Genomic DNA, 25,253 nt, shown 5'->3' with positions numbered 1-25,253 from the left:
GTGTCACCAGTCAGTAATGACGTTCGGGCCGCTGGGCTTACCTGGATCCCTAATGCGTGTGGAGGTGTAACACGCCTGATATAAACAGAAGAGACATTTAGCCACAGGTTTTCAAAAGGGCACGCTGCTCCAGGGGAGAAGAAGCAATATGCTAGAAGCAGCCAAGAACAAAGGTGTCCTCCGCGTCCCTATCGCCCTCTTCTTGCTCGTTAGAAAGGCGAGGCCAAAACTGAGGCCGAGCCTTCTATCTGGTAACCCCAAAACTAGAAAGGCAGAAAAGCAACCAGAGGCGGGAAAAGCCCAAGCAGGCCAGAGGAAATACAGCCGCTGCAGAGAGCCGGGAGGTTCAGAAGCTCCGCTTGTTACCTAAAACCAGATGGGGACAGAGACGCCACACCTGGGCCCAGGCGTGCCTCGCCCTCGGTCCCTGCAGAGCTGAGGCCAGGAATGACAGGAATTCTCCCTTGCAGCTCCCAGCTTAGGACAGTCACAGCCATCTCCGAAGCCGCTGTCAGGGGAAAATGGCCAGAAAGCGTGTAGCGGCTCCTTTAAGGCTCCTCCTCGCCCTCCCTCCCTCGCCCACGTGACCCGGGGCGGCCGCGCGCCGGCTCGGCCCCCCGCGCAAGCGGCGATGGCGGCGGCGGCGGGAGCTGCAGCGGCGGCGGCCGCCGAGGTGCGGAAGGGGAGGGGGAGAGGCGGGTGCATGCCCGCGCGCGCGCCCGGGGGAAGCGCGCGCCCGTGCAATGCTCCGGGGGGGCAACGGGGCCGGGGGGCCCGGGCGGGACGTCCAGCAATCCGGGGGGCCAGCACCGGGGGCGGATGAGGGGACCAGGGGGTGGGAGGTGGGGGGAGTGGGCACGGAGGCGCGCGTGCAGCCGCCGGCTGCCCCTGAGTGGGCGGCGGGCGCCGGGGCCCCAGGAGCACGCGTGAGGGGCACGAGGGGCCGTCCACCGGGCTGGGGGGCAGCGGGTGCTGGAGGGGTTGGTGCCCGGGGTCCCCGCGGCCTGGGGGACAAAGGGGGAGCGGCGCGTGCAGCCGGGAGGAGGGGGCGGGGCCGGGGCACGGAGGCCCCGCCCCCTCCCCCTCCTCTTCTCTCGGCCCCAGAGATGCGGGGTCTACCGAGAGGGAGGGGGTTGATGCGGGCCCGGGGGAGGGGTCGTGCGGCCCCTCCGGGCAGCCGAGGCCGCGGAAGGGGGGGGCCCCATAGAGGAAGAGGTAGGCCCCGGAGCCTACTCTCTCTTCCCAGGGCCCAGGCATCCTGGACCCCCCAACTCTCTACTGGGCTGACCAGCCCTCCTGTCCCTTGTCTCCCCTCCCAGGGGGAGGCCCCCGCTGAGATGGGGGCGCTGCTGCTGGAGAAGGAAACCAGAGGAGCCACCGAGAGAGGTGAGTGCAGCTAAAACGGGCCCCAATTGGACCGTCACCTTCCCTAAACACAGGATCTCCGGAGCCCTTAGCTCTGAACTTTTTCTCTTCCTCTACAGTTCATGGCTCTTTGGGGGACACCCCTCGTAGTGAAGAGACCCTGCCCAAGGCCACCCCCGACTCCCTGGAGCCTGCTGGCCCCTCATCTCCAGCCTCTGTCACTGTCACTGTTGGCGATGAGGGGGCTGACACCCCTGTAGGGGCTACACCACTCATTGGGGATGAATCCGAGAATCTTGAGGGAGATGGGGACCTCCATGGGGGCCGGATCCTGCTGGGTGAGAGGCTGGGTAGCCTGGGGGGTGGGTGGGAAATTTCTGACTCTGCCTTCCTTCTTATCTTGCCTTCTGCTTGCCTGTTTTTTAGGCCATGCCACAAAGTCATTCCCCTCTTCCCCCAGCAAGGGGGGTTCGTGTCCTAGCCGGGCCAAGATGTCAATGACAGGGGCGGGAAAATCACCTCCATCTGTCCAGAGTTTGGCTATGAGGCTGCTGAGTATGCCGGGAGCCCAGGGAGCTGCAGCAGCGGGGCCTGAACCCCCTCCAGCCACCACTAGCCCAGAGGGACAGCCCAAGGTCCACCGAGCCCGCAAAACCATGTCCAAACCAGGAAATGGACAGGTGAGTGGGATGGGAGAGATGGGATAATCAACCATAAACCTTTGGTGAGCTCTTTTACAGTTTCACTTAAGGCTTCTACTCTATTTACTCATTCACATATTTAAACAAGGGGCTACTGTGTATCAAATATTAGGCTGTGCTTAATCTGTGAACCAACAGACAGGTTCCTCTCTTCCTGCAGTTTACATTCTTGGGTGGTGAGAGTTTGATGTTAAAGAGTCAATTATATAGTTAATGTCTTAATTACTCTTATGATAATGACAAGGTAAGGGAATTTCAAACCACTCTTCGTTTCTACCTCAAAGCAAGCCCTTGGGGAACTCAACTGTCATTGCTCTATTTGTAAAGTTTTTCCTGGGAATCCCAGTGGGAAAGGAGATGAGGGCCACAGAAATAATAGAGGAGGGAAGTGGCAAGGGCCCCAGAGGCCCGGAAGATTTATGACCAAGTTCTAGGGTTACTGGGTCATACCAATTGTTGACCTAAAGAAAAAACTGAGGCAAACTTAACATTAAGTAGTATATATTTGAGCAGGTTTTGAGGACAGCCTTCAGGAGCAAAGATTCAAGTTGCCCTGAAAATACACTCTGGGCCGGGCGCGGTGGCTCAAGCCTGTAATCCCAGCACTTTGGGAGGCCGAGATGGGCGGATCACGAGGTCAGGAGACCGAGACCATCCTGGCTAACACTGTGAAACCCCGTCTCTACTAAAAAATACAAAAAAACTAGCCGGGCGAGGTGGCGGGCGCCTGTAGTCCCAGCTACTCGGGAGGCTGAGGCAGGAGAATGGCGTGAACCCGGGAGGCGGAGCTTGCAGTGAGCTGAGATCCGGCCACTGTACTCCAGCCCAGGCGACAGAGCAAGACTCCGTCTCAGAAAAAAAAAAAAAAAAAAAAAAGAAAATACACTCTGATTAGCAGCAGTTACAAATAGGGTTTTTTGTTTGTTTGTTTGTTTGTTTGTTGTGTTTTGGTTTTGAAGACAGTTTCACTATGTTGCCTAGGCTGGTCTCAAACTGCTGGGCTTCAGCAATCTTCCTGCCTTGGCCTCACAAAGTGCTGGGATTACAGGTGCAAGCCACCACAACCAGCCCACAAGTAGGTTTTTAAAGGAAAAGAAGATTGGATGACATGAAGATATTGAAAACAAAACAGGCTGACTCTGGGCACACTGCCTAGGAGTTAGCCCTGCTCTGGAAGGAGCCACAAAAAGAAAAAATAATAATAATAAAAATTTTAAAAAATATTGAAAATATAAAACATAAAGGAAAAGAAGAGGCAGTTCCTAAATTGTTTACCAGAAGTTTACATTAGAATAACAAGCTATAGATCTGCTATACATTGTTCTTTGTCTCACAGATACTATGCACATGAAGATAATGGGTGAAGCAGCACCCTAGTCAGGTACAAAATGCCTTTAAGCAGTTGCCTCCAGGCATGGGCCCTAACGTTCCATACTCACTTCTCTCTGAGCCAGATAAATTTTGCCTGCTTCACATAGCACAGATTGCTATGAGCTACTTTTCCTTTCTCACTATGATAAACGTTAATTTTTATAGTTGCAGTTCATTTTGTAAAAAATAGGGAAGAAAAGAAAAACTGAATTTATAAATTAGGTACAGTGAGAGGTTAACAACAATAACAACATAATAGCATGATTATAACAATAGGCTGGGCGTGACTTGCCTATAATCTCAACACTTTCAGAGGCCAAGGCCAGCAATCACTTGAGGTCAGGAGTTCGAGACCAGCCTGGTCAACATGGCCAAACCCTGTCTCTAACTAAAATAATAATGATAATAATAAATTAGCCAGGCATGGTGGTGTGCACCTGTAATCCCAGCTACTCAAGAGGCTGAGGCAGGAGAATCACTTGCAGTGAGCCAAGATCACGCCACTGCAGTTCAACCTGGGCAACAGAGCGAGACTCAAAATAAAATAGCACAATTCTAACAATATGCCACCATCACTGCTGATAAACTGGATAAGAGGGGACTAGTGTCACATAAAATTTACCATCTAAAAAACATTTTTAGGCCATGTGCAGTGGCTCACACCTCTAATCCCAGCACTTTGGAGGCCGAGGTGGGAGGATCACCTGAGATCAGGAGTTCAAGACCAGCCTGGCCAACATAGTGAAGCCCTGTCTCTACTAAAAATACAAAAATTAGGCCAGGCGGGGTGGCTCACGCCTGTAATTCCAGCACTTTGGGAGGCCAAGGCAGGTGGATCACCTGAGGTCAGGAGTTCGAGACCAGCCTGACAGACATGGTGAAACCCCATCTCTGTTAAAAATACAAAATTAGCCGAGCATGGTGGTACATGACTGTAACCCCCTGCTACTTGGGAGGCTGAGGCAGGAGAATCGGTTGAACCCAGGAGGCGGAGGTTGTAGTTAGCCGAGATCCTGCCATTGCACTCCAGCCTGGACAACAAGAGCAAAACTCCGTCTAAAAAAAAATACAAAAATTAGCAGGGCGTGGTGGCGTGTTCCTGTAGTTCCAGCTACTCGGGAGGCAAAGGTGAGAGAAATGCTTAAACCTGGGAGATGGAGGCTGCAGTGAGCTGAGATCGCGCCACTGCACTCCAGCATGGGCGACAGAGTAAGACTCCATCTAAAAATTAAAAAATAAAATAAAAAACATTTTTAAGTGTATAATTTAATGGTATTAAATACTTCTATCATGTGCAATCATCAGTCACCATAACTCATCTTGTAAAACTGAAACTCTGTATCCATTAAAAAGTAGTTCTCCATTCCCTCCACCCCCTAGCCCTTGGCAAGGACCATTGTCCTTTCTTTCTCTGTAAATTTGACTAAGTACCTCATCTAAGTATAATCATACAGTATTTATCCTTTTGTGACTGGCTTATTTCACTTAGCATAATGTCCTTAAGGTTCATCTATGTTGTAGCATGTCAGAATTTCTTTCCTTTCACCTGGGCAGCATACCAAGAGCCCATCTCTAAAAGCGGTTTAAAAGAATTTTTCAAAGGCCAGGCCCAGTGACTCACACCTGTAAGCCTGTACTTTCCGGGGAGGATTGCTTGACACCAGGAGTTCAAGACCAGCCTGGGCAAAATGGCAAGACCTCTTTTCTACCGAAAAAAAATTAAGAAGACATTAGTTGGGCATTGTGACATGTGCCTGTAATCCCAGCTTCCCGGGAAGCGGAGGCAGGAGGATGGCTTCAGCCCAGTTCGAGGCCGAAGTGAGCCACGGTCATGCCACTGCACTCCAGCCTGGGTAACATAATGAGACCTTATCTCTTAAAAAAAGTACATCTTTCCTTTTAATGGCTGAATGTCATTCCATTGCGTATAAATGCCACATTTTGCTTAGCCATTCATCTGTCAGTGGCACTTGCGTTGCTTCGCACTCAGCTGTTGTGAGTAGTCCTACTGTGTACATGGCCACGTATAAAAGTCCTTTTAACTTTGTTCAGCTTTGTTTTCTCATCTGTAAAATGGAGAAGGGCCTGCTCTGCACAGTTGCAGAGGTAAGTGAGTGTTAGTGTGCTTACCACTCTTCCTCTGAGGAAATAGCACCCATGGTTGCCACTTTGTGGCTACTGGAGCCTCCCATGGCATTTGGAGGTGTGGCTCACTACCCCACCCCCGCCTGGGGCTCCAGGCTAACCCCGGCAAAACTGTAGGTGCTCTCTGATCCTCAGTGTGCTCCCTCTCGGCCCACAGCCCCCGGTCCCTGAGAAGCGGCCCCCTGAAGTACAGCATTTCCGCATGAGTGACGACGTCCACTCACTGGGAAAGGTGACCTCAGGTCAGTCCTATCCCCCACCCCCGGTGGCTTGATGTGGCCTGTTCTGAAGGTTTCAGTGATAGACCCCACACCATTCTCTCTTCTTCCAGATGTGGTCAAAAGGAGGAAGCTGACCTCAGGAGGTGGCCTGGTGAGCAGCAGAGGCAGAGCCTCTACCCCTGGGGGGCTGCTCTGAGGGAGGCTCAGAAGTGGGTCTGCATCCCATCCTCAATAGAAATGGGCAGGGTGTCAGTGGCCTCAATTTTTCTGATCTTTTTCCAGTCGGAGGAGTTAGGTTCTGCCCGGCGTTCAGAAGTGACCCTGGCAAAAGGGGACCCCGGGTCCCTGGAGGAGTGGGAGACGGTGGTGGGTGATGACTTCAGTCTCTACTATGATTCCTACTCTGTGGATGAGCGCGTGGACTCCGACAGCAAGGTGAGGCAGAGCTGGTCCGCCCTCCCCGCCAGTGCTCCCCCAGGGCTGGGGTTTACTGTCCAGTCTTCCTTCTTCCCTGTTTTTCTCCTTTCTGTCCTTTTTACCTGCTGAATATCCACTAAGTCATTGCCCCATGCTGTCTGTAACTCTTTTTTGGGAGGGGGAGACGGAGTCTCGCTCTGTCTCCCAGGCTGGAGTGGAGTATCACAATCTGGGCTCACTGCAACCTCTGTCTCCAGGGTTAAAGCGATTCTCCTGCCTCAGCCTCCCAAGTCGCTGGGATTACAGGCACCTGCCACCACGCCCGGATAATTTTTGTATTTTTAGTAGAGACGGGGTTTCCCCATGTGGGCCAGGCTGGTCTCTTAACTCCTGACTTTAGTTGATCCACCCACCTCGGCCTCCCAGAGTGCTGGGATTACAGGCGTGAGCCACCATGCCCAGCTGCAACTCATTTTCAGTGTACGCTCTGCCCATTTCATCCACAAAGGTGACCACCACCCTGCACATTGGATTTACTATTTTTTTTATCAGCTAATGAAGTGATCATTTAACAGACATGTACTGTTTAAAAAAAGAAAACAAAAAAGGAAATGACCAGAAAGCACTTTTTTTAACATACATTATGCTGTTTATATAAAATTCAAAAGCATTCAATTATCATTTATTTGCTTATTCGTTGCTCTTTGGTTTTATGTGTTTGCCTACACAGTAGAATGTTTAGTCTGTCTAGTTTTGCCTTTTATTTAACGTTTTATCATGAAAACTTGCAAGCATTATCAAAAGAGTAGAATAGGAAATCCCCGTGTACCCATCACACAGCTCCAGCCATTATCAGTACACAGCCCATTTTGACCCATCTGTACCTCTCCCAACACACACACCTACTAGGTTATTTTAAAGCAAGTCCCAGACCTCATATCATTTTACCTAAACGTATTTCCATATATATGTAAATATAAGGACTCTTTTTGTCGTTCAACATGGCTACACTACTGTTTTCACCCATAAAAAAATTTACTGATTTTGGCCGGGCGCGGTGGCTCAAGCCTGTAATCCCAGCACTTTGGGAGGCCGAGACGGGCGGATCACGAGGTCAGGAGATCGAGACCATCCTGGCTAACATGGTGAAACCCCGTCTCTACTAAAAAATACAAAAAAAAATCTAGCCGGGCGAGGTGGCGGGCGCCTGTAGTCCCAGCTACTCGGGAGGCTGAGGCAGGAGAATGGCGTAAACCCGGGGGGCGGGGGCTGCAGTGGGCCTGAGATCCGGCCACTGTACTCCAGCCTGGGCGACAGAGCAAGACTCCGTCTCAAAAAAAAAAAAAAAAAAAAAATTTACTGATTTCTTAATACCATCAAATATCCTGTCAGTCTTCACATTTCCTCAGCTCTCATAAATGGGTTTTTGTCAAGATCCAAATAAGGCCCGCACCTTGATTTGATTAACATTTATCTTAGGTCGGCTGGGCGCAGTGGCTCACACCTGTAATCCCAGCACTTTGGGAGGCTGAGGCGGACAGATCACGTGAGGTCAGGAGTTTGAGACCAGCCTGACCAACATGGAGAAACCCCGTCTCTACTGAAAAAAATACAAAATTAGCCGGGCATGGTGGTGCATGCCTGTAATCCCGGCTATTCAGGATGCTGAGGCAGGAGAATCACTTGAACCTGGAAGGCGGAGGTTGCAAGTGAGCCAAGATCGTGCCATTGCACTCCAGCCTGGGCAACGAGCAAAACACTGTCTCAAAAAAAAAAAAATTATCTTAGGTCTCTCTTGGTATTTAGGTTTCCCCATCTTCTTTTTGTTTGTTTGTTTTTGTTTTTTGAGATGGAGTCTCACATTGTTGCCCAGGCTGGAGTACAGTGGCACGATCTTGGCTCACTGCAAGCTCCACCTCCTGAGTTCAAGCAATTCTCCTGTCTCAGTCTCCCAAGTAGCTGGAATTACAGGCACCCGCCACTACACCTAGCTCATTTTTTGTATTTTTAGTAGAGATGGGATTTCACTACGTTGGCCAAGCTGGTCTCAAACTCCTGGTCTTGTGATCTGCCCACCTCGGCCTCCCAAAGCACTGGGATTACAAGCATGAGCCACTACACCTGCCTGGTTTCCCTATCTTCAAAAAAAAAAATTTTCTGCCCAGGCGTGGTGGCTCACACTTGTAATCCCGGCACTTTGGGAGGCAGGTGGATCACCTGAGGTCAGGAGTTTGAGACCAGCCTGGCCAACATGGTGAAAACCCATCTCTAATAAAAATACAAAAATTAGCTGGGTGTGGTCGCAGACATCTGTAATCCCAGCTACTCGGGAGGCTGAGGCAGGACAATTGCTTGAACCCAGAGGTGGAGGTTGCAGTGAGCTGAGATCACACTATTGCACTGCAGCCTGGGCAACAAGAGCGAAACTCAATAAATAAATAAGAAAGGCATTTTTTTCTTGCCATTTGTCAAAGAAACTAGGTCAGTTGTCGTATAGAATTTTTCACATTCTATATGACGTTGGCTGATTGGGTGGAGATTGACACATCCTCTCTGCCCATATTTCTTGTAAACTGGTAGATCTAGAGGCGAAATTGACTTCAGGTGCCAAGAGACTTGACAGTGGGTGCAAGTGCTTCTGGCCACATCACATCAGGATGCATGGAACATCTCATCTGTTCATTTTTCTTAGTGATAAGATTGACCAGTGGGTTCAGGTGATGTCAGCCTGAACCTTTCATATAAAGTTTCTCATGAGCTTCGTGTCTAGTGTTTTTAGCAACCATTGGTGGTCTTACCTGTTTATGAACATCATAAAAGGGAGATCAAACTATGTTTATCTTCTGGTACTTGCTTTTTGTTTTTTAACTTAATATCACATTACCAAGATCTGTGTACATTGCTGTCTATAACTGTGGCACCTTTTCACTACTGTGTAATAGTCCATGCACCCTCTCTTTATGTGGACCTTTGTCTCCTCTCATACCCACACTCATCCTCCCCAGCAGCCATCTGTGGGTAGTGGCGGGGGGCAATGGTGGTGGTGGTTTTTTTCATCCATCTCATTGTCTGAGTCCTGGGGATTGGATATGTCCTGTTCTGCCTCTCTCCCAGTCTGAAGTTGAAGCTCTAACTGAACAACTAAGTGAAGAGGAGGAGGAAGAAGAGGAGGAAGAAGAAGAAGAGGAAGAGGAGGAAGAAGAGGAAGAAGAAGAGGAAGATGAGGAGTCAGGGAATCAGTCAGATAGGGTAAGAGACGGAGGCTGATATCTCCAGAGGAGTGGGAGACTGTGGGTTGGAGGTCTGGTCCTGAAGGTGTTGGGGGGCCCCCTTGGGGTGACGGTTCATAACTCCTCCTCCTCCCCTTCCCAGAGTGGTTCCAGTGGCCGGCGCAAGGCCAAGAAGAAGTGGCGAAAAGACAGCCCATGGGTGAAGCCATCTCGGAAACGGCGCAAGCGGGAGCCTCCGCGGGCCAAGGAGCCACGAGGTAAGGAGGCTCTGCTGCTTTTGGGTGCCCTCCTCCAGCCCCCACCCAGCCCCCAGTGTGTGTGCACGCACACACGCTCTCGCATGTCCACCTGCATGTACCCACGCGCCCAGGCACCTGTGAGCTCGCACTCTCACTCTCTCTGTCTCTGTGTCAGGAGTGAATGGTGTGGGCTCCTCAGGCCCCAGTGAGTACATGGAGGTCCCTCTGGGGTCCCTGGAGCTGCCCAGCGAGGGGACCCTCTCCCCCAACCACGCTGGTAATTGCCAATTGCCGGGACAGGGAGCCACTAGGGGGCGACCTCAGGGCAGGAGGGAAAGGGAAGGAGGGGAACCACGCCAGAGCCGGGATGTCCATGGCCAGGCTTTAGGGGTTCTGGGGCATGGGGGTGAGGTAGGGAGGGAGTGAGAGGACCCGCCAGGGGTCCCAATGGGTGAGGTTCAGGGCCTCCCTCAGCTCCTCTTTTCCTCCGTCCAAGGGGTGTCCAATGACACATCTTCGCTGGAGACAGAGCGAGGGTTTGAGGAGTTGCCCCTGTGCAGCTGCCGCATGGAGGCACCCAAAATCGACCGCATCAGCGAGAGGGCGGGGCACAAGTGCATGGCCACCGAGAGTGTGGACGGAGAGGTGGGGCCGTGGGCTGGTGGGAGAGGTGCCAGGGCGTCCAGTCCCGGGCCCCAGCCTCACCCTCTCTTCTCACCCATCCTCACCGCACACAGCTGTCAGGCTGCAATGCCGCCATCCTCAAGCGGGAGACCATGAGGCCATCCAGCCGCGTGGCCCTGATGGTGCTCTGTGAGACCCACCGTGCCCGCATGGTCAAACACCACTGCTGCCCGGGCTGCGGCTACTTCTGCACGGCGGTGAGTGACCAGTGGGGCAGACAGGTAGCATGCCCCATGGCAGAGGGGGCCCCAGCAACCTGACCATGTCGTTTCCCTGTCCCCAGGGCACCTTCCTGGAATGCCACCCTGACTTCCGGGTGGCCCACCGCTTCCACAAGGCCTGTGTGTCTCAGCTAAATGGGATGGTCTTCTGTCCCCACTGTGGGGAGGATGCTTCTGAAGCTCAAGAGGTGACCATCCCCCGGGGCGATGGGGTGACCCCACCAGCTGGTGCTGCAGCTCCTGCACCCCCGCCGCTGTCCCAGGATGCCCCCGGGAGAGCAGACACTTCTCAGCCCAGGTACTGGCCTCCCCCTTCTCTACTGTCTGTCCCCTGCCCCATCACTATTGCTCCTGGACATGAGCTCCTTATTCCACAGTGCCCGGATGCGAGGGCATGGGGAGCCCCGGCGCCCACCCTGCGATCCCCTGGCTGACACCATCGACAGCTCAGGGCCCTCCCTGACCCTGCCCAATGGGGGCTGCCTTTCAGCCGTGGGGCTGCCGCTGGGGCCAGGCCGGGAGGCCCTGGAAAAGGCCCTGGTCATCCAGGAGTCAGAGAGGTGAGTGGGGAGTTGTTCAGCGACTGGGGCTGAGGCCAGAGGAGCAGTGTCAAGGCTGATGCTGGAATCTGAGGAGCTCCCCTTCTCTCCCCACTCCCATGCTCCCTTGGCAGGCGGAAGAAGCTCCGTTTCCACCCTCGGCAATTGTACCTGTCCGTGAAGCAGGGCGAGCTGCAGAAGGTGATCCTGATGCTGTGTGAGTGCCACCTATTCGTTCAGCAGACCTTGACCAAGTTCCATGTGTATACCAGGCACTGGGCACAGGGCCAGGAGGAGTCATGAAGGATACAGCCCTTGCCCTGAAGGACTTAGTGCGGTGGGGAGAAGACACACATAACCCGCGACGATGGGGACGGTGGTGACTCGTAGGTGCTGGGTCCTGTTCTGAGTGCTTATACTTGTTAGCCTTGGCTTACACAGGGAGGTTAGGGACCTTGCACAGTGCACAGCAGTACTGAGAAGTAAGGCAGGGTTTGAATTCAGGCAGAGCTGATGCCTTTGACTCCTTATTCTGATAAATGCCGTGGTGGAGGCAAGCTCAGAGAATGCCAGGAGGGGCCCTGACCCAACTTGGGGCTCTGAGAAGCCTTCCTGAAAGAAGTGCCACCTGCCCCTAGCTTGCTTACCACTTGTCCCTCCCTCTCCCGGTGTGGCGGGCTCTCCCCGCAGTGGACAACCTGGACCCCAACTTCCAGAGCGACCAGCAGAGCAAGCGCACGCCCCTGCATGCAGCCGCCCAGAAGGGCTCCGTGGAGATCTGCCATGTGCTGCTGCAGGTCAGCACGGGCCCGGCCCCATGCCTCATTCACCAGGCCCTTAGGCCCCTCCCCTGCCCCATGCCTCCCTGGTGCCAGCCCTCCTGCCCCCTCACAGGCTGGAGCCAACATAAACGCAGTGGACAAACAGCAGCGGACGCCACTGATGGAGGCCGTGGTGAACAACCACCTGGAGGTGGCCCGTTACATGGTGCAGCGTGGTGGCTGTGTCTATAGCAAGGTGTGCACGCAGGCAGCAGGGCGTGGCCCCCAGAGTCAGGGACCAGGTTTGGGGTGCCAGCCGGAGACTCATTTGCCCATGTCTCCCTCAGGAGGAGGACGGCTCCACCTGCCTCCACCACGCAGCCAAAATCGGGAACTTGGAGATGGTCAGTCTGCTGCTGAGCACAGGACAGGTGGATGTCAACGCCCAGGTCAGTGGCCCACCCAGCGCAGCCCCTCCGGCTCCCTGGTGCCTGAGTTCCTTGGCTCGGCCTCAGACTTTGGGCCCCCTTTCTACATCTGACCTCTGGCCCTTTCACTCTGCCTCAGGCTGCTTGTGTCTGTCCCCCTTGCTTTCTTCCTCATTTGTATTTCTCTTCATTCTTTTCTTTTTCTTGCTTCTTTCTCTTGATCAAGTTTCAGAATAATCAGTTCCTGCCTTCATCCCTGAAAGTGTCCAGTGAGGCTTTTTTAACTCTCGGGTTGTCATACATTGGATGTGTTTTCGTCATTTATTGGCATTCTTCTCAGTCTTTGAATTATTCCATCATTATCTAGAAGCCCCTTCAAGAGGCCTCTGTGGCCGTGACATGACCCAGTGGCCCAGTGGCCTTTGAGAGCATCCTGACCTTTCAGCACATTTCCTGCCCCTGACTCAGCATCCACCATTTCTCTAAGAAACTCTGCTTCCTTTATGGGAAACTTTTTTTTTTCTTTTCTTTTTTTTTTTTGAGATGGAGTCTTGCTCTGTTGCCCAGGCTGGAGTGCAATTGCGTGATCTTGGCTCACTGCAACCTCCACCTCCTGGGTTCAAGTGATTCTCCTGCCTCAGCCTCCTGAGTAGCTGGGATTACAGGTGCCAGCCACCGTGCCCAGCTAATTTTTGTATTTTTAGTAGAGATGGATTTTCACCATATTGGCCAGGCTGATCTTGAACTCCTGACCTCATGATCCACCCACCTCCGCCTCCCAACGTGCTGAGATTACAGGCATAATCTGGCCACTGCGCCGGCCAGAAACATTTTTTAGAGAATACAGTCTATGGACCTCGGAGTCTTTATTATTACTGGGTTGTCACTGCTTCTAGGACTTGTGAGTGGGCAGACTTAGGAAATTTTTGTTTGTTTTTTGTTTTAAAAGACAGAGTCTTGCTGTGTCACCCAGGCTGAAGTACAGTAGCAATTCACAGACAGTCATAGTTCACTGCATTCTCGAAATCCTGGGCTCAAGCGACACTCCCATCTCAGTCACATGAGTAGCCGGGACTACAGGCACGCGCCTCCGTGACCAGCTCCTGGCTGTGTTTTTTGGAAAGACAACAATTACTCACTTTATTTTCTCTCTGGCATCAGGCAGTAGGCACTACTAGTCCCATTTTTTAGATGAAGAAACTATGACCCAGAGACGTTAAGTGACTTACCCCGGGTCCCACAGCTCGTGAATGGTGGAGCTGGGATTCACACACATAGCCAGTCTTGACCATTTGCAGCTTTGGTGAGCAGGCCCAGCTGCCCCCACCCTCACTCCCTTCCCACCCACAGGACAGTGGGGGGTGGACGCCCATCATCTGGGCTGCAGAGCACAAGCACATCGAGGTGATCCGCATGCTACTGACGCGGGGCGCCGACGTCACCCTCACTGACAACGTGAGTGAGAGTTTGGTTGAGGTAGGGCAGCCCCAGGCCCCTGAGCAAGGTGGAGGCTGGATTCAAGGGCCCAGCCGCCTGCACCTGATCTGTTCCCCTCCTATCTCCACAGGAGGAGAACATCTGCCTGCACTGGGCCTCCTTCACGGGCAGCGCCGCCATCGCCGAAGTCCTTCTGAACGCGCGCTGCGACCTCCATGCTGTCAACTACCATGGGGACACGCCCCTGCACATCGCAGCTCGGGAGAGCTACCATGACTGCGTGCTGTGAGCCCCTGCCCCGCCCTTGATGCCCCTGCCCCCACTTCTTGCAGCCTCAGACCCCACATTGGGCATCTTGTCCCCTCTTCAGGTTATTCCTGTCACGTGGGGCCAACCCTGAGCTGCGGAACAAGGAGGGGGACACAGCATGGGACCTGACTCCCGAGCGCTCCGATGTGTGGTTTGCGCTTCAACTCAACCGCAAGCTCCGACTCGGGGTGGGAAATCGGGCCATCCGCACGGAGAAGATCATCTGCCGGTGAGCCCCGGGCCCCTCTCTGCACCCAAGGCCACCTCCCCACCCAGCCTCCCCAGGCTCCGTTGCATCCTCACAACATTCCCCAACCCCTCCCCATGTACCACTGAATCCCCAGAACCACCCACAGGCCCCCTCCCCACTGGGGTTGCCAGATATAGCAAGTAAAAATAGAAGACACCCCGTTAAACTGGAATTTCAGATGCACAGATGCATACTTTTTTAGCGCGAGAATGTCTTGTGTAATTTTTGGGACATAGTGTACTAAAAAGCTATTTCTTCTTTATCTAAAATTCCACGTTAACTGGCTGTCCTGCATCTTACCTGGCAACCTTACTCCCCTGCCCCCAGCCCCAGGAACCTCCCCAACTGTCTCCCTGTACCTGGAGTAGCTCCTCACCCCCTGTTCCAGCCTCCCATCACCTTATCCCCGTCTTCTGCAGGGACGTGGCTCGGGGCTATGAGAACGTGCCCATTCCCTGTGTCAATGGCGTGGACGGGGAGTCCTGCCCCGAGGATTACAAGTACATCTCGGAAAACTGTGAGACGTCCACCATGAACATCGACCGCAACATCACCCACCTGCAGGTGAGTAGGGGGCCGGGGCCTCCCCAAAAGGACACTGAGAGCTGCCAAGTATAGTTAGACAAGCTTCAAACCAACAGAGGCACCTGGCCTAGGAAGGGTTGGCTGAAAGGGAGCCCTGGTGTGGGGTCGCATCCACCCCAGGGAGGGAGCCTTTTCCTGGGTAACACATGGACCCCAAAGAGAGGACAGTGGTTAGGGGGTCGGGGCACCGAGAGTAGAGGAACCCAGACCCATCGTGGGGTTGAGCTGACCCCTGCCTCCTCGCCCCAGCACTGCACGTGTGTGGACGACTGCTCCAGCTCCAACTGCCTGTGCGGCCAGCTCAGCATCCGGTGCTGGTATGACAAGGTGCGTGCCCCTTGCCTTGGCCACAGACACCCAGCCCCTCCTTCAGAGGAGCCAGCCTCCAACAGGCCAGCTCCCTGGGACCTTGTCCTTCACCTACCCTGTGGGGGAAGTGACTGAGAGGACTGGGCAAGGCCTGGGAATCCTGGGACATGGCTGGGATAGCGATGGGCGTGTGCCCAGGTCTATGCAAATCAGGGATGATGCTCCTGCATTTCCTGCTCTTGGATCTCAGAGCCTGTGTGACCTCCCCAACCCCATCTTCTCTGTCTCTGGGTTGGGTTCAGCAGTGGATTTTTCTGTAGAGTCTTGGGGTTCCTGGGCGGGCAGCTGAGGTGGCCCCCAAGGAGAAACCACTGTCCTCCCCTCCACACCCTAGGATGGGCGATTGCTCCAGGAATTTAACAAGATTGAGCCCCCGCTGATTTTCGAGTGTAACCAGGCGTGCTCCTGCTGGAGAAACTGCAAGAACCGGGTGGTACAGAGTGGTATCAAGTGAGGCCCTGCACCACAGCCCACCCTCTCCCCACCTCACCCTTTCCTCCCTGCTCCTGGGGCTTTTCCAGGGCCTCCACCCAACAGCGCCCTCTCTCCTACCCCCAGGGTGCGGCTACAGCTCTACCGAACAGCCAAAATGGGCTGGGGGGTCCGCGCCCTGCAGACCATCCCACAGGGGACCTTCATCTGCGAGTAAGTCACCAGGAGCACCTTGACACCTGGTGGGAAGGAGATACATGGCCACTGCTGACTGCCAGGCCTCCCTCTCATCCCCCTGCCCTGATGAGTCACATGTCTCCACCTGGCCACTCTCTAGCCAGCCTCCTCTGACCCCCATCCCCGCAGCTGAGAATGGCACCTGCCTCCACTCTGCCCAGACCACAGGTCTTCCCTCCCTCCACCTCTACCTTCCCCTCTACCCCCTCCTCGCCCTTCCTAGCTGGAGAAAGTGCCAGTTTGGGAGACAAACAGACTTGGATTTGAGCCCCTCTCTGCTTCTGGATGTCCTTGGCCAAGTTACTTAACTTCTGTGAGCCTCATTTTTCTTGTCTGTAGAGTGGAGGTGATAACAGCTACCTTTCCGTCCACCTCCTCGGGGGCCTGTCCCTCTCCATCAGTTCTCTGCCCAGCATCTGTAATTCCCCGCTTTCTCTTGGCTCCCATCCCATGACCCTCAGTCTTACCTTGGTCTCCTTTGGCCTTTATTTTTTATTTTATTTTATTTATTTTTTGAGACGGAGTTTCAACTCTTGTTGCCCAAGCTGGAGTGCAGTGGCACAATCTTGACTCACTGCAGTCTCCACCTCCCCAGGTTCCGGCGATTCTTCTGCCTCAGCCTCCCAAGTAGCTGGTATTACAGGCACGTGCCACCACACCTGGCTAATTTTTTGTATTTTTAGTAGAAACAGGGTTTCACCATGTTAGTCAGGCTGGTCTCGAACTCCTGACATCAGATGATCCGCCTGCCTCGGCCTCCCAAAATGCTGGAATTACAAGCTTGAGCCACCGCGCCCAACCGTCCTCTGGCCTTTAAAAAAGATAGTCCTCTAACCATACTTGCCTGTTCAAGAGACCATCCAGTTTCTCTCCATCATGTCATCTCTCAACTTCTCTAGCAAGCAGCCCCTTCCTGCTGGGCCTCAGTTTCCCCACCATCCACTCACTGCCTGTCCCTGGCAAAATCGGCCTTTGCCCTTCCTGCTCTGCTGAAGCTGTCCCTTGACAGTCACTCCCCACCCCACGTCCTCTCCATGTGTCTTAATCTCCCAGTGTCTGCTCACCCCTCCTTAGATAGCCGGCTCCTCTCCTCCCTCTGGTGTCCAGATATGGGTGCTCTTGCCCTGACTCATGCCTTGAGTTCTTTGCCACTCCTATACCTCTGGCTCTTCCTGCAGTCCTGGCCCCTCTTCTGTCCCATATCGCCCATTCCTGCCGGGTGGTTCCTAGTACACAAACCTCTCTGTATCCAAACCTGAACTTCCCACCCAGGCCAACTGCCCCTACACACTAATCCCCTTAACCACAGAGCCTGTGGTCTCTCTGTGCTGACTGAAGGCTTCCTCTGTCAAGGCTGGAATGCTGCCCTTTCACTTGCCCACCACTGCTACTCCAGGCCTTCCCTTCCCCACACCTGCCAGCCCTGCCTATTCCAGATTCCACAGGCTTGTGAGGAGAGATGGGGCCTAAGCCGCCTCCTAATAGCCCACACTCACCTTCAGAACCGTGGGTTCCTGTCCCACAGGTATGTCGGGGAGCTGATCTCTGATGCTGAGGCTGATGTGAGAGAGGATGATTCTTACCTCTTCGACTTGGACAACAAGGTGAGCAGGAGACCCCCCCTTATCCTGCTGCTCCCTAGGGCTGGCTTGCAGGAGCTCCTGGGAAGTCAGTAAATGGAAACCTGGGGATGAGGTACTGGGGAGTCAGTGGGTGGGGAGGGCGATCAGGGAAGCAGGGCGGGGGGAGATGTGAAGAGTGCCGTCCCCCCACCCCAGGATGGAGAGGTGTACTGCATTGATGCCCGTTACTATGGCAACATCAGCCGCTTCATCAACCACCTGTGTGACCCCAACATCATTCCCGTCCGGGTCTTCATGCTGCACCAAGACCTGCGATTTCCACGCATCGCCTTCTTCAGTTCCCGAGACATCCGGACTGGGGAGGAGCTAGGGTGAGACTCTAGGGGTCTCTAGGGGCTCTGCCAGGGGGTGGAGATGCAGCAAACCTGGGACCTGAAGGCTGGCGTGTACCTGGTGTCCAGGCATGGAGCAGTGCAGAGCTTCTCAGACTTCAGTGTACATAAATATCTCCTGGAGGACTTGGTGAAACGGTCCTGTGCCTCCCAGCGAGATTCTGAATCAGTAGGCTTGGAATGGGACCCAGGATTCTGCATTTCTAACAAGTCCCCAGGCAGTGCTGATGCTGCAAGTCCATAGAACAGACAAGGGCTGAGATCCCATCTGGAGAAGATAGGTTGGGTGCGGGGTCCCTCTTAGGGAGTAGGATCCACAGGGTCTTCCAGGTGGGCTCTTGGTGGCTGGGTCCAGCTCCCACAAGCTCCTGTTTTCCTCTGACAGGTTTGACTATGGCGACCGCTTCTGGGACATCAAAAGCAAATATTTCACCTGCCAGTGTGGCTCTGAGAAGTGCAAGCACTCAGCCGAAGCCATTGCCCTGGAGCAGAGCCGTCTGGCCCGCCTGGACCCACACCCCGAGCTGCTGCCCGAGCTCAGCTCCCTGCCCCCTGTCAACACATGAGAACGGACCACACCCTCCCTCCCCAGCATGGACGGCCACAGCTCAGCCGCCTCCTCTGCCACCAGCTGCTCGCAGCCCTTGCCTGGGGGTGCTGCCATCTTTTCTCCCTACCACCCCTTCACACATTCCTGACCAGAGATCCCAGCCAGGCCCTGGAGGTCTGACAGCCCCTCCCTCCCAGAGCTGGTTCCTCCCTGGGAGGGCAACTTCAGGGCTGGCCACCCCCCGTTCCCATCCTCAGTTGAAGTTTGATGAATTGAAGTCGGGCCTCTATGCCAGCTGGTTCCTTTTGTTCTCAATAAATGTTGGGTTTGGTAATAAACTGCTATTTTTGTGTTGGGGTGGGGAGAAAGCACACTCTGCTAGAGGGAATATGGGTCCAAGGGCCAGAATAGGATGGGAAGCAGGCTGGATGGGTGTGGCTGGTGTGACGGCTGCCCAGTGTGGGGCGGGGAGGTAGGGGGTTGTGGGAGCCCGCTATGAAGATCCCATTTCCCAGGCGCAGTGGCGCACGCCTATAATCCCAGCACTTTAGGAGGCTGAAGCAGGAGAAACCTGAGGTCAGGAGTTCAAGACCGTCCTGTCCAACATGGTGAAACCCCATCTATACTCAAAATACAAAAAACTTGCTGGGCGTGGTGGCGGGCACCTGTAATCCCAGCTACTCGAGAGGCTGAGGCAGAACCGCTGAACCCAGGAGGCAGAGGTTGTGGTGAGCCAAGATCAAGCCACTGCACTCCAGCCTGGGCAACAAGAGTGAAACTCCATCTCAAAAAAAAAAATACAGGTCCGATTTCCACACTTTAATCTTTGGCGGAAGCGTGTTGTGAGTGTATGGCAGTTAAGGTAGTTAGTGAGATTATAAAGTGTTTTCTTATCAGAGCATGCCAGGTCATTCACTGTGGTCCGTAGTGCCCCCGGGAAATAGCCCTGAGCCCCAGTCCCAGGCTCCAGCTCCCCAACCCACTGGGCAAAAGTTGAGAAGAAGGAACTAGAGTGTGTCGGGGACCACAGGCGGGGGTGGGGCTGTGACGTGTAGGAGGGCGGGACAGGCAGCAGGTGAGACGCCAGGTCTCCAGGGCTCCAATCACTCTGGAGACTGAACCATGGGGGGAAAACAGCAGGACAAGGATGATGAAGCCTATGGTGAGACCCGGGCAAGGCCCAGGACCCTGTGGAGGGAGGGGAGGATGGGTGCTATGGGAATGGTGGCTAGGGCTGGCTCCAGGGAGAGGAACTAAGGAGAGTCCTGTGTCCCTGAGGGGAGGGCCCGGGAACCGGGAGCCATGGAGGGAGGGAGTCAGGATCCTGGGAGAAGGATGGGGCTTGGGGGCTGGGGCTGTTGCTGGAGAGCCCGTGGGGAGTGAAGTTGGTGCTTCCGAGGTTTGGGGCTGAGGTCCTTGGGAGGAGGGAGAGATTTCAGGCCTGGACTCTGGGTCCCCAAGGGCAGGGCCCTAGGAAACAAAGCCGAGATGAAAGGTGGCAGGTTGGGGCCCTGAGCAGAATGGGGCTGGAGGCTGGGAGTGTCCTGGGCTGCAGAGTCTGGGTGAGGCTAGGGCCCCTGTAAGGAGGAGGAGATTCAGCCTAGAGTCTGGGTCCCTGACGGGGAAAGCTGCTTGTAGCCTGCCGGCTCCCTTGAGGAGTCAGGGGACCCTGAGTGGGCTGGCCTCCACCTGCCAGGCTCTCCGGGAGAAGTAGCAGAGGGAGTGGGTTCTGCTGGGCATCCCTGTGAGGAGTTGGGGTGAAGGTCTTTGTGGAAAGGGGGCTGGGGTCCTGCCTAGGGGTCTCTGTGAGGAGCTAGGAGCAGGAGCTGGTCTTGGAGTACTTTGAGGAATAGGGACAGGGCCCCTGGGGTTCCTGTGAAGGGTGAGGCCTGAGGGGAGAAACAGCAGGAAGCCTGTTTCCAGAACCTGCGAGGAAAAGGGGCTGGGGTTCTGAGGAGAGAAGGAGCTAGGGGCCGGCGTCCAGATCCCCATGGGCAGCGAAGGCTGGGACTCACCTGCAGAGGCCCCCCTGGGTTTCTGCACTGAAGGGGAAGGAACCCACATGAGGGTCGTTCTCGAGGAGAGGCTTGAATCCCTTAGGGCTATAGGGGAGTGGGCAGTGAGGACTCCCAAGTAGACTTCCTGGAGCGGCTTCAGGTCAATCATTGTCCATAAGTCATGGAGGGACAGAGTCCAGGGCACCTGGGGAGAGCAGACCCCACCCGCCCCTTCCCAGACTCCTGCCCAACCCTCGGCCCTCCCTCCTCAGTGCCCACAAGGAACCCTGACTGCCTGGCCCTCCTCCTCCGTGTGTGTGTACTCAGGGAGGACCAGGAACTCAACGTGCCTGCAATCTCCGCAGCTGGGCTCAGGTGTCACTCTGACTGCTGGCCCAGAGCCCGGAGCACACTGTGGCCAGGGGACTGAGGTCCCACCGGAGTGAGGATGTACAGGGCTGCTTCCCTCCCCAGGCCCTGCTGGGGTTCACACCTTTGTCTCCAGTTTCTTTCCCCATAGCCTTGAGCCAGAGTGTAAGGCAGGGCCTGGGACAGACGTGGGAAGAAACTATGACCTCCCTGAGGGTCTGTGGGTCTGTGTGATCCCTGGGGAGGGATTACGGAGGAGAGAGGGATGAGAACGAGGGTGTGAGAGCCACTGGGAGTCCCACATCCCAGCTACAGGGAGACTCAGGAGAACCATGCCAGGGTAGGGCAGGGGACCAAGGCCATTTCCCAGACTGACTGCCTTGAGATGTGAGCCGGAAACTATAAAGGCCTTCCTTCCCCTCCCCGTGGCCGCCTGGGTGGAGTTCCCAGGGAGCTGCTGAGCTGCTGACCAGGCCTGGATCCTACCTTTCCGACTCCCCAGTTTTCCCCTCCTGCCAGTCCTGCTCTAGCCCATGTCCCTCCAAACACCTGAGGCTTGGGTAGGATCCCGGGGCTAGGAGGACTCAGCAGGACAAGATATGCAGAGAGAGACTCATTCTCCACACCTCTTCCCATGTCCCTCAGGGAAGCCAGTCAAATACGACCCCTCCTTTCGGGGCCCCATCAAGAACAGGTGAGCTCTGGGTACTGCTCTGGGGGCTGGCAGGGGTGGTGGGTGCAGTGTGGAATCCAATATTTGCTTTGTATTTGCTAAAATATTAGTAAGAAACTTGTGAAAAAGACGAACTCCTGCCCCAGGTGGGTGGTGCCCTGGGGGGATCATTGTGTCTGGAGCAGGCATCCCGGGCTTCCCAGTTCCGGGGGATGTTCTGTTTCTCAAGTGCCGGCTTCACAGGTGGGAGGACTCACCCCGCTGAGCCCTTGAGACTTGTGTGCTTTCCTGTCTTTTGCTTCAGAAGAAAGTCTACCCACCCAGAAAAAAGTTGTCTTTCTTTTTGTGTTTTGGAGATGCGGGTTCACTGCAGCCTCAAACTCCTGTGCTCAAGTGATCCTCCTGCCCTAGCCTTCTGAGTAGCTGGGACTACAGGCATGCACCATCACACCAGGCTAATTTTTTTGAGATGGGAATCTCACTATGTTGCCCAGGCTGGTCTCAAACTCCTGGCCTCAAGTGATTCCCCTGCCTCAGCCTCCCAAGTAGCTGGGATTACAGTCATGAGCCAATGTGCCTGGCTAGCTTTTCTAAATAAAATAATATATTTTAAAAAACTTAGCCAGGCAGTAGTGGCACATACCTGTAATCCCAGCTACTTGGGAGGCTAAGGCAGGAGAATCGCTTGAACCCAGGAGACAGAGATTGCAATGAGTCAAGATCGTGCCACTGCACTCCAGTCTGTGTGACAGAGTGAGACTCTGTCTCAAAATAAAAAAAATAAAAGCAATAAAAAATAAAAATAAAGCCTACTGATGCCCACGCTGCAGCATCCCCCAACTCTCTAACCCTTGACCCCTCCAGACCATAAGCCCTACCTCCCCAAGTCTCCTTAGCTCAGCTTCCCATTTCTCTCTCAGAAGCTGTACAGATGTCATCTGCTGCATCCTCTTCCTGCTCTTCATTCTAGGTTACATCGTGGTGGGGATTGTGGGTGAGTTTCCAGCTGCTCAGAGCCGGGGCAGAGGGCGAGGGACAGTAACCCAGGGAGGGACCATTCCTATAATTGCCCCACTAAGTCCCTGCCCTCCAATGACTCATCTGTGCCTCTGTCTGCAGCCTGGTTGTATGGAGACCCGCGGCAAGTCCTCTACCCCAGGAACTCTACCGGGGCCTACTGTGGCATGGGGGAGAACAAGTGAGTACAAAGGCGAGAAGAGGAGGGCAGGAACGAGGTCAGGTGGCGTGGGCAGGAGACACCCCTTCCAGCTCAGGCTCCAGACCTGTCCGTGCTCTTCCACAGCCTTTCCCTGCTGTCCCCACCCCACCTCGATCTTCCTGAATCCGACCACTCCAGGTCACGTTGAGAACCACTGCTGGACAGTTAGCTTCTTGAGTCCCCCCAGAATGGGAGGCAGTGGAGAGTCGTGTTAAGTGTATGAGTTTTACCGTTCAGAGATTGGTGTTTGGATCCCAAACTGGACCAACTTTTGGTTGCATGGCCTTGGACAAGTTACTCAAGCTCTCTGAGCTTTGATTTCCTTATCTGAAATGCAAGGAGAACTCCATAAGCAATCCCAAGAGTCCTCACATGCAGATGTCCAATAAGTAATAAAACCTCTAATATTTGTATAGCATTTACTATGTTCCAGGCAGGCAGTAAACTTTACGCACACAAGCTCATTGAAGTCTCATGAGGTAGGCACTATTCTTTTCTTTTTTTTTTTTTTTTGTGACGTAGTCTCACTCTGTCGCCTAGGCTGGAGTGCAGTGGCATGATCTCGGCTCACTGCAAGCTCCGCCTCCCGGGTTCACACCCTTCTCCTGCCTCAGCCTCCCAAGTAGCTGGGACTACCAGCGCCCACCACCATGCCCAGCTAATTTTTTTGTATTTTTAGTAGAGATGGGGTTTCACCGTGTCAGCCAGGACAGGATGGTCTCAATCTCCTGACCTCGTGATCCACCCACCTCGGCCCCCCAAAGTGCTGGGATTACAAGCGTGAGCCACTGTGCCTGGCCCACTATTCTTTTATATGGAGTAGAACCAAGACCGAGAACAAGTGACTTGCTCAAGATCATAAAGATGATATGAAGTCATGGAGCTCCAAGTTCATGCTCTGAGCCATTTGTCAGCTACTGCAATGCTGACTTACTCTGAGAGATCTTCTAGGCGTCTCCCTACCTCCCCAGCTGAGCTAGGGCCAGGAGCTGGGGGGTGACTGGTCTGGGCCACGCTGGGCTGGGCCCACTGTATTCTTGAGAAATCACCCTAGTGGTCCCTCCCCTCCCCCAACACCTGACCAGGCCCTGATGCACACGGTCCCTCCCCTCCCACAGAGATAAGCCGTATCTCCTGTACTTCAACATCTTCAGCTGCATCCTGTCCACCAACATCATCTCAGTGGCTGAGAATGGCTTACAGTGCCCCACGCCCCAGGTCAGAGCCTGGGACCTGCCTCTGCCCCAGATCTCACCCAGGGTCTCAGGTTCCAGCCCCTTAGCATTCTCTCTGCGCCCAGGTGTGTGTATCCTCCTGCCCGGAGGCCCCATGGACTGTGGAAAAAAACCAGTTCTCGCAGACTGTTGGGGAAGTCTTCTATACAAAAAACAGGAACTTTTGTCTGCCAGGGGTACCCTGGAATATGGTGAATATTGCCCCTAACCTCATCACTGTCGCCCAGGAGGGCTCAGGGTGGGTGCAAGTGGGAGGGGGAGTTGGGTAGATGATCACCAGGTTGGCTCTCCTGGGGCGTGTGGGACAGGCTGAGCCCCACGGTGGGGTGAGGGGACCCGCTTCTTCATCCTGCTCTGTGTCTGTGTGTCTGTCCTTTCACTCCTGCCACAGATGGTGATCACAAGCCTGCAACAGGAACTCTGCCCCAGTTTCCTCCTCCCCTCTGCTCCAGGTGAGAAGCACAAATTCCTTCCTCAGACATCATCTAGTCCAATGTTTTCTTTTTTTTTTTTTTTTTTTGAGACGGAGTCTCGGTCTGTCGCCCAGGCTGGAGGGCAGTGGTGTGATCTCGGCTCACTGCAAGCTCCGGCTCACTTCAATCTCCTCCTCCCGGGTTCACGCCATTCTCCTGCCTCGGCCTCCTGAGTAGCTGGAACTACAGGCACCTGCCACCACGCCCGGCTAATTTTTTTGTATTTTTAGTAGAGACAGGGTTTCACCGTGTTAGCCAGGATGGTCTCGATCTCCTGACCTCATGATCCGCCTGCATCGGCCTCCCAAAGTGCTGGGATTACAGGTGTGAGCCACCGCGCCCAGCCTAGCCCAATGTTTTCATTGCTTGAATGAAGAAACCAGGCCCAGAGAGAATGAAGTCACATAGCTTGTTGGTGGTAAAATTGGAATTAGCATCAGGTCTTCATTTTTATCTTTGTTATGTGGCCTTGCAGTCAGACCATCAGTGTTTTAGGGAACTACTATGTGCCAGGTGCTGGGGACAGAGGCAGGGATAACAACTGCTCCCTGCTTCAGCTACATTCTAGGTGAAGAGATCAGAGTTATTCACAAAGAGACTGTATGAAAATCTCATGAAAACATACATAGGTGAATCTACACACTTTTTTTTTTTTTTTTGAGATGGAGTCTTGCTGTGTCGCCCAGGCTGGAGTGCAGTGGCCGGATCTCAGCTCACTGCAAGCTCCGCCTCCCGGGTTCACGCCATTCTCCTGCCTCAGCCTCCCGAGTAGCTGGGACTACAGACGCCGCCACCTCGCCCGGCTAGTTTTTTGTATTTTT

The 25,253-nt window shown here is 54.3% G+C and overlaps 2 protein-coding genes across 9 annotated transcripts in view; both read left to right on the top strand.

Annotated features, from left to right (window-relative positions):
- Positions 1-599: 599 nt before the first annotated feature.
- EHMT2 (euchromatic histone lysine methyltransferase 2) lies at positions 600-18,804 on the top strand. 7 transcript variants are annotated; one of them, XM_023188839.2, is made up of 28 exons: positions 600-673; positions 1,320-1,386; positions 1,485-1,703; positions 1,792-2,045; positions 5,740-5,824; positions 5,914-5,954; positions 6,086-6,238; positions 9,335-9,469; positions 9,593-9,707; positions 9,865-9,966; positions 10,186-10,334; positions 10,427-10,570; positions 10,657-10,892; positions 10,972-11,154; positions 11,268-11,350; positions 11,824-11,930; positions 12,028-12,150; positions 12,242-12,343; positions 13,673-13,798; positions 13,890-14,044; positions 14,130-14,297; positions 14,738-14,882; positions 15,153-15,230; positions 15,607-15,722; positions 15,831-15,917; positions 17,467-17,545; positions 17,720-17,895; positions 18,302-18,804. In XM_023188839.2, exons 1-28 carry the CDS (start codon positions 632-634, stop codon positions 18,480-18,482), a joined length of 3,651 nt encoding a protein of 1,216 aa, XP_023044607.1. In that variant the 5' UTR covers positions 600-631; the 3' UTR covers positions 18,483-18,804. The 7 variants fall into 7 exon arrangements, with proteins under 7 accessions (XP_023044607.1, XP_023044608.1, XP_023044609.1 ...); XM_023188840.2 differs by having other exon boundaries at positions 617-673; positions 13,673-13,777; XM_023188841.2 differs by lacking the exon at positions 9,865-9,966 and having other exon boundaries at positions 617-673; positions 13,673-13,777; positions 18,302-18,797.
- A 784-nt stretch (positions 18,805-19,588) lies between these two features.
- Positions 19,589-25,253, top strand: part of SLC44A4 (solute carrier family 44 member 4) — a 17,383-nt gene continuing 11,718 nt past the window's right edge. Inside the window, exons 1-7 of one of the 2 annotated variants that reach the window (XM_023188842.1) lie at positions 19,589-19,628; positions 21,478-21,526; positions 22,426-22,499; positions 22,625-22,703; positions 23,843-23,942; positions 24,025-24,150; positions 24,351-24,411. In XM_023188842.1, coding sequence (XP_023044610.1) covers positions 19,589-19,628; positions 21,478-21,526; positions 22,426-22,499; positions 22,625-22,703; positions 23,843-23,942; positions 24,025-24,150; positions 24,351-24,411 — 529 coding nt within the window. The remainder of the gene's footprint in view (positions 19,629-21,477; positions 21,527-22,425; positions 22,500-22,624; positions 22,704-23,842; positions 23,943-24,024; positions 24,151-24,350; positions 24,412-25,253) is intronic. The other variant, XM_023188843.1, reaches the window with a different exon arrangement.

The sequence above is a fragment of the Piliocolobus tephrosceles genome, chromosome 5 (assembly GCF_002776525.5).
Source record: "Piliocolobus tephrosceles isolate RC106 chromosome 5, ASM277652v3, whole genome shotgun sequence".
Lineage (NCBI taxonomy): Eukaryota > Metazoa > Chordata > Mammalia > Primates > Cercopithecidae > Piliocolobus > Piliocolobus tephrosceles.
Note: the sequence above shows the minus strand (reverse complement) of the source record. Positions and strands in the feature narration are given on the sequence as shown.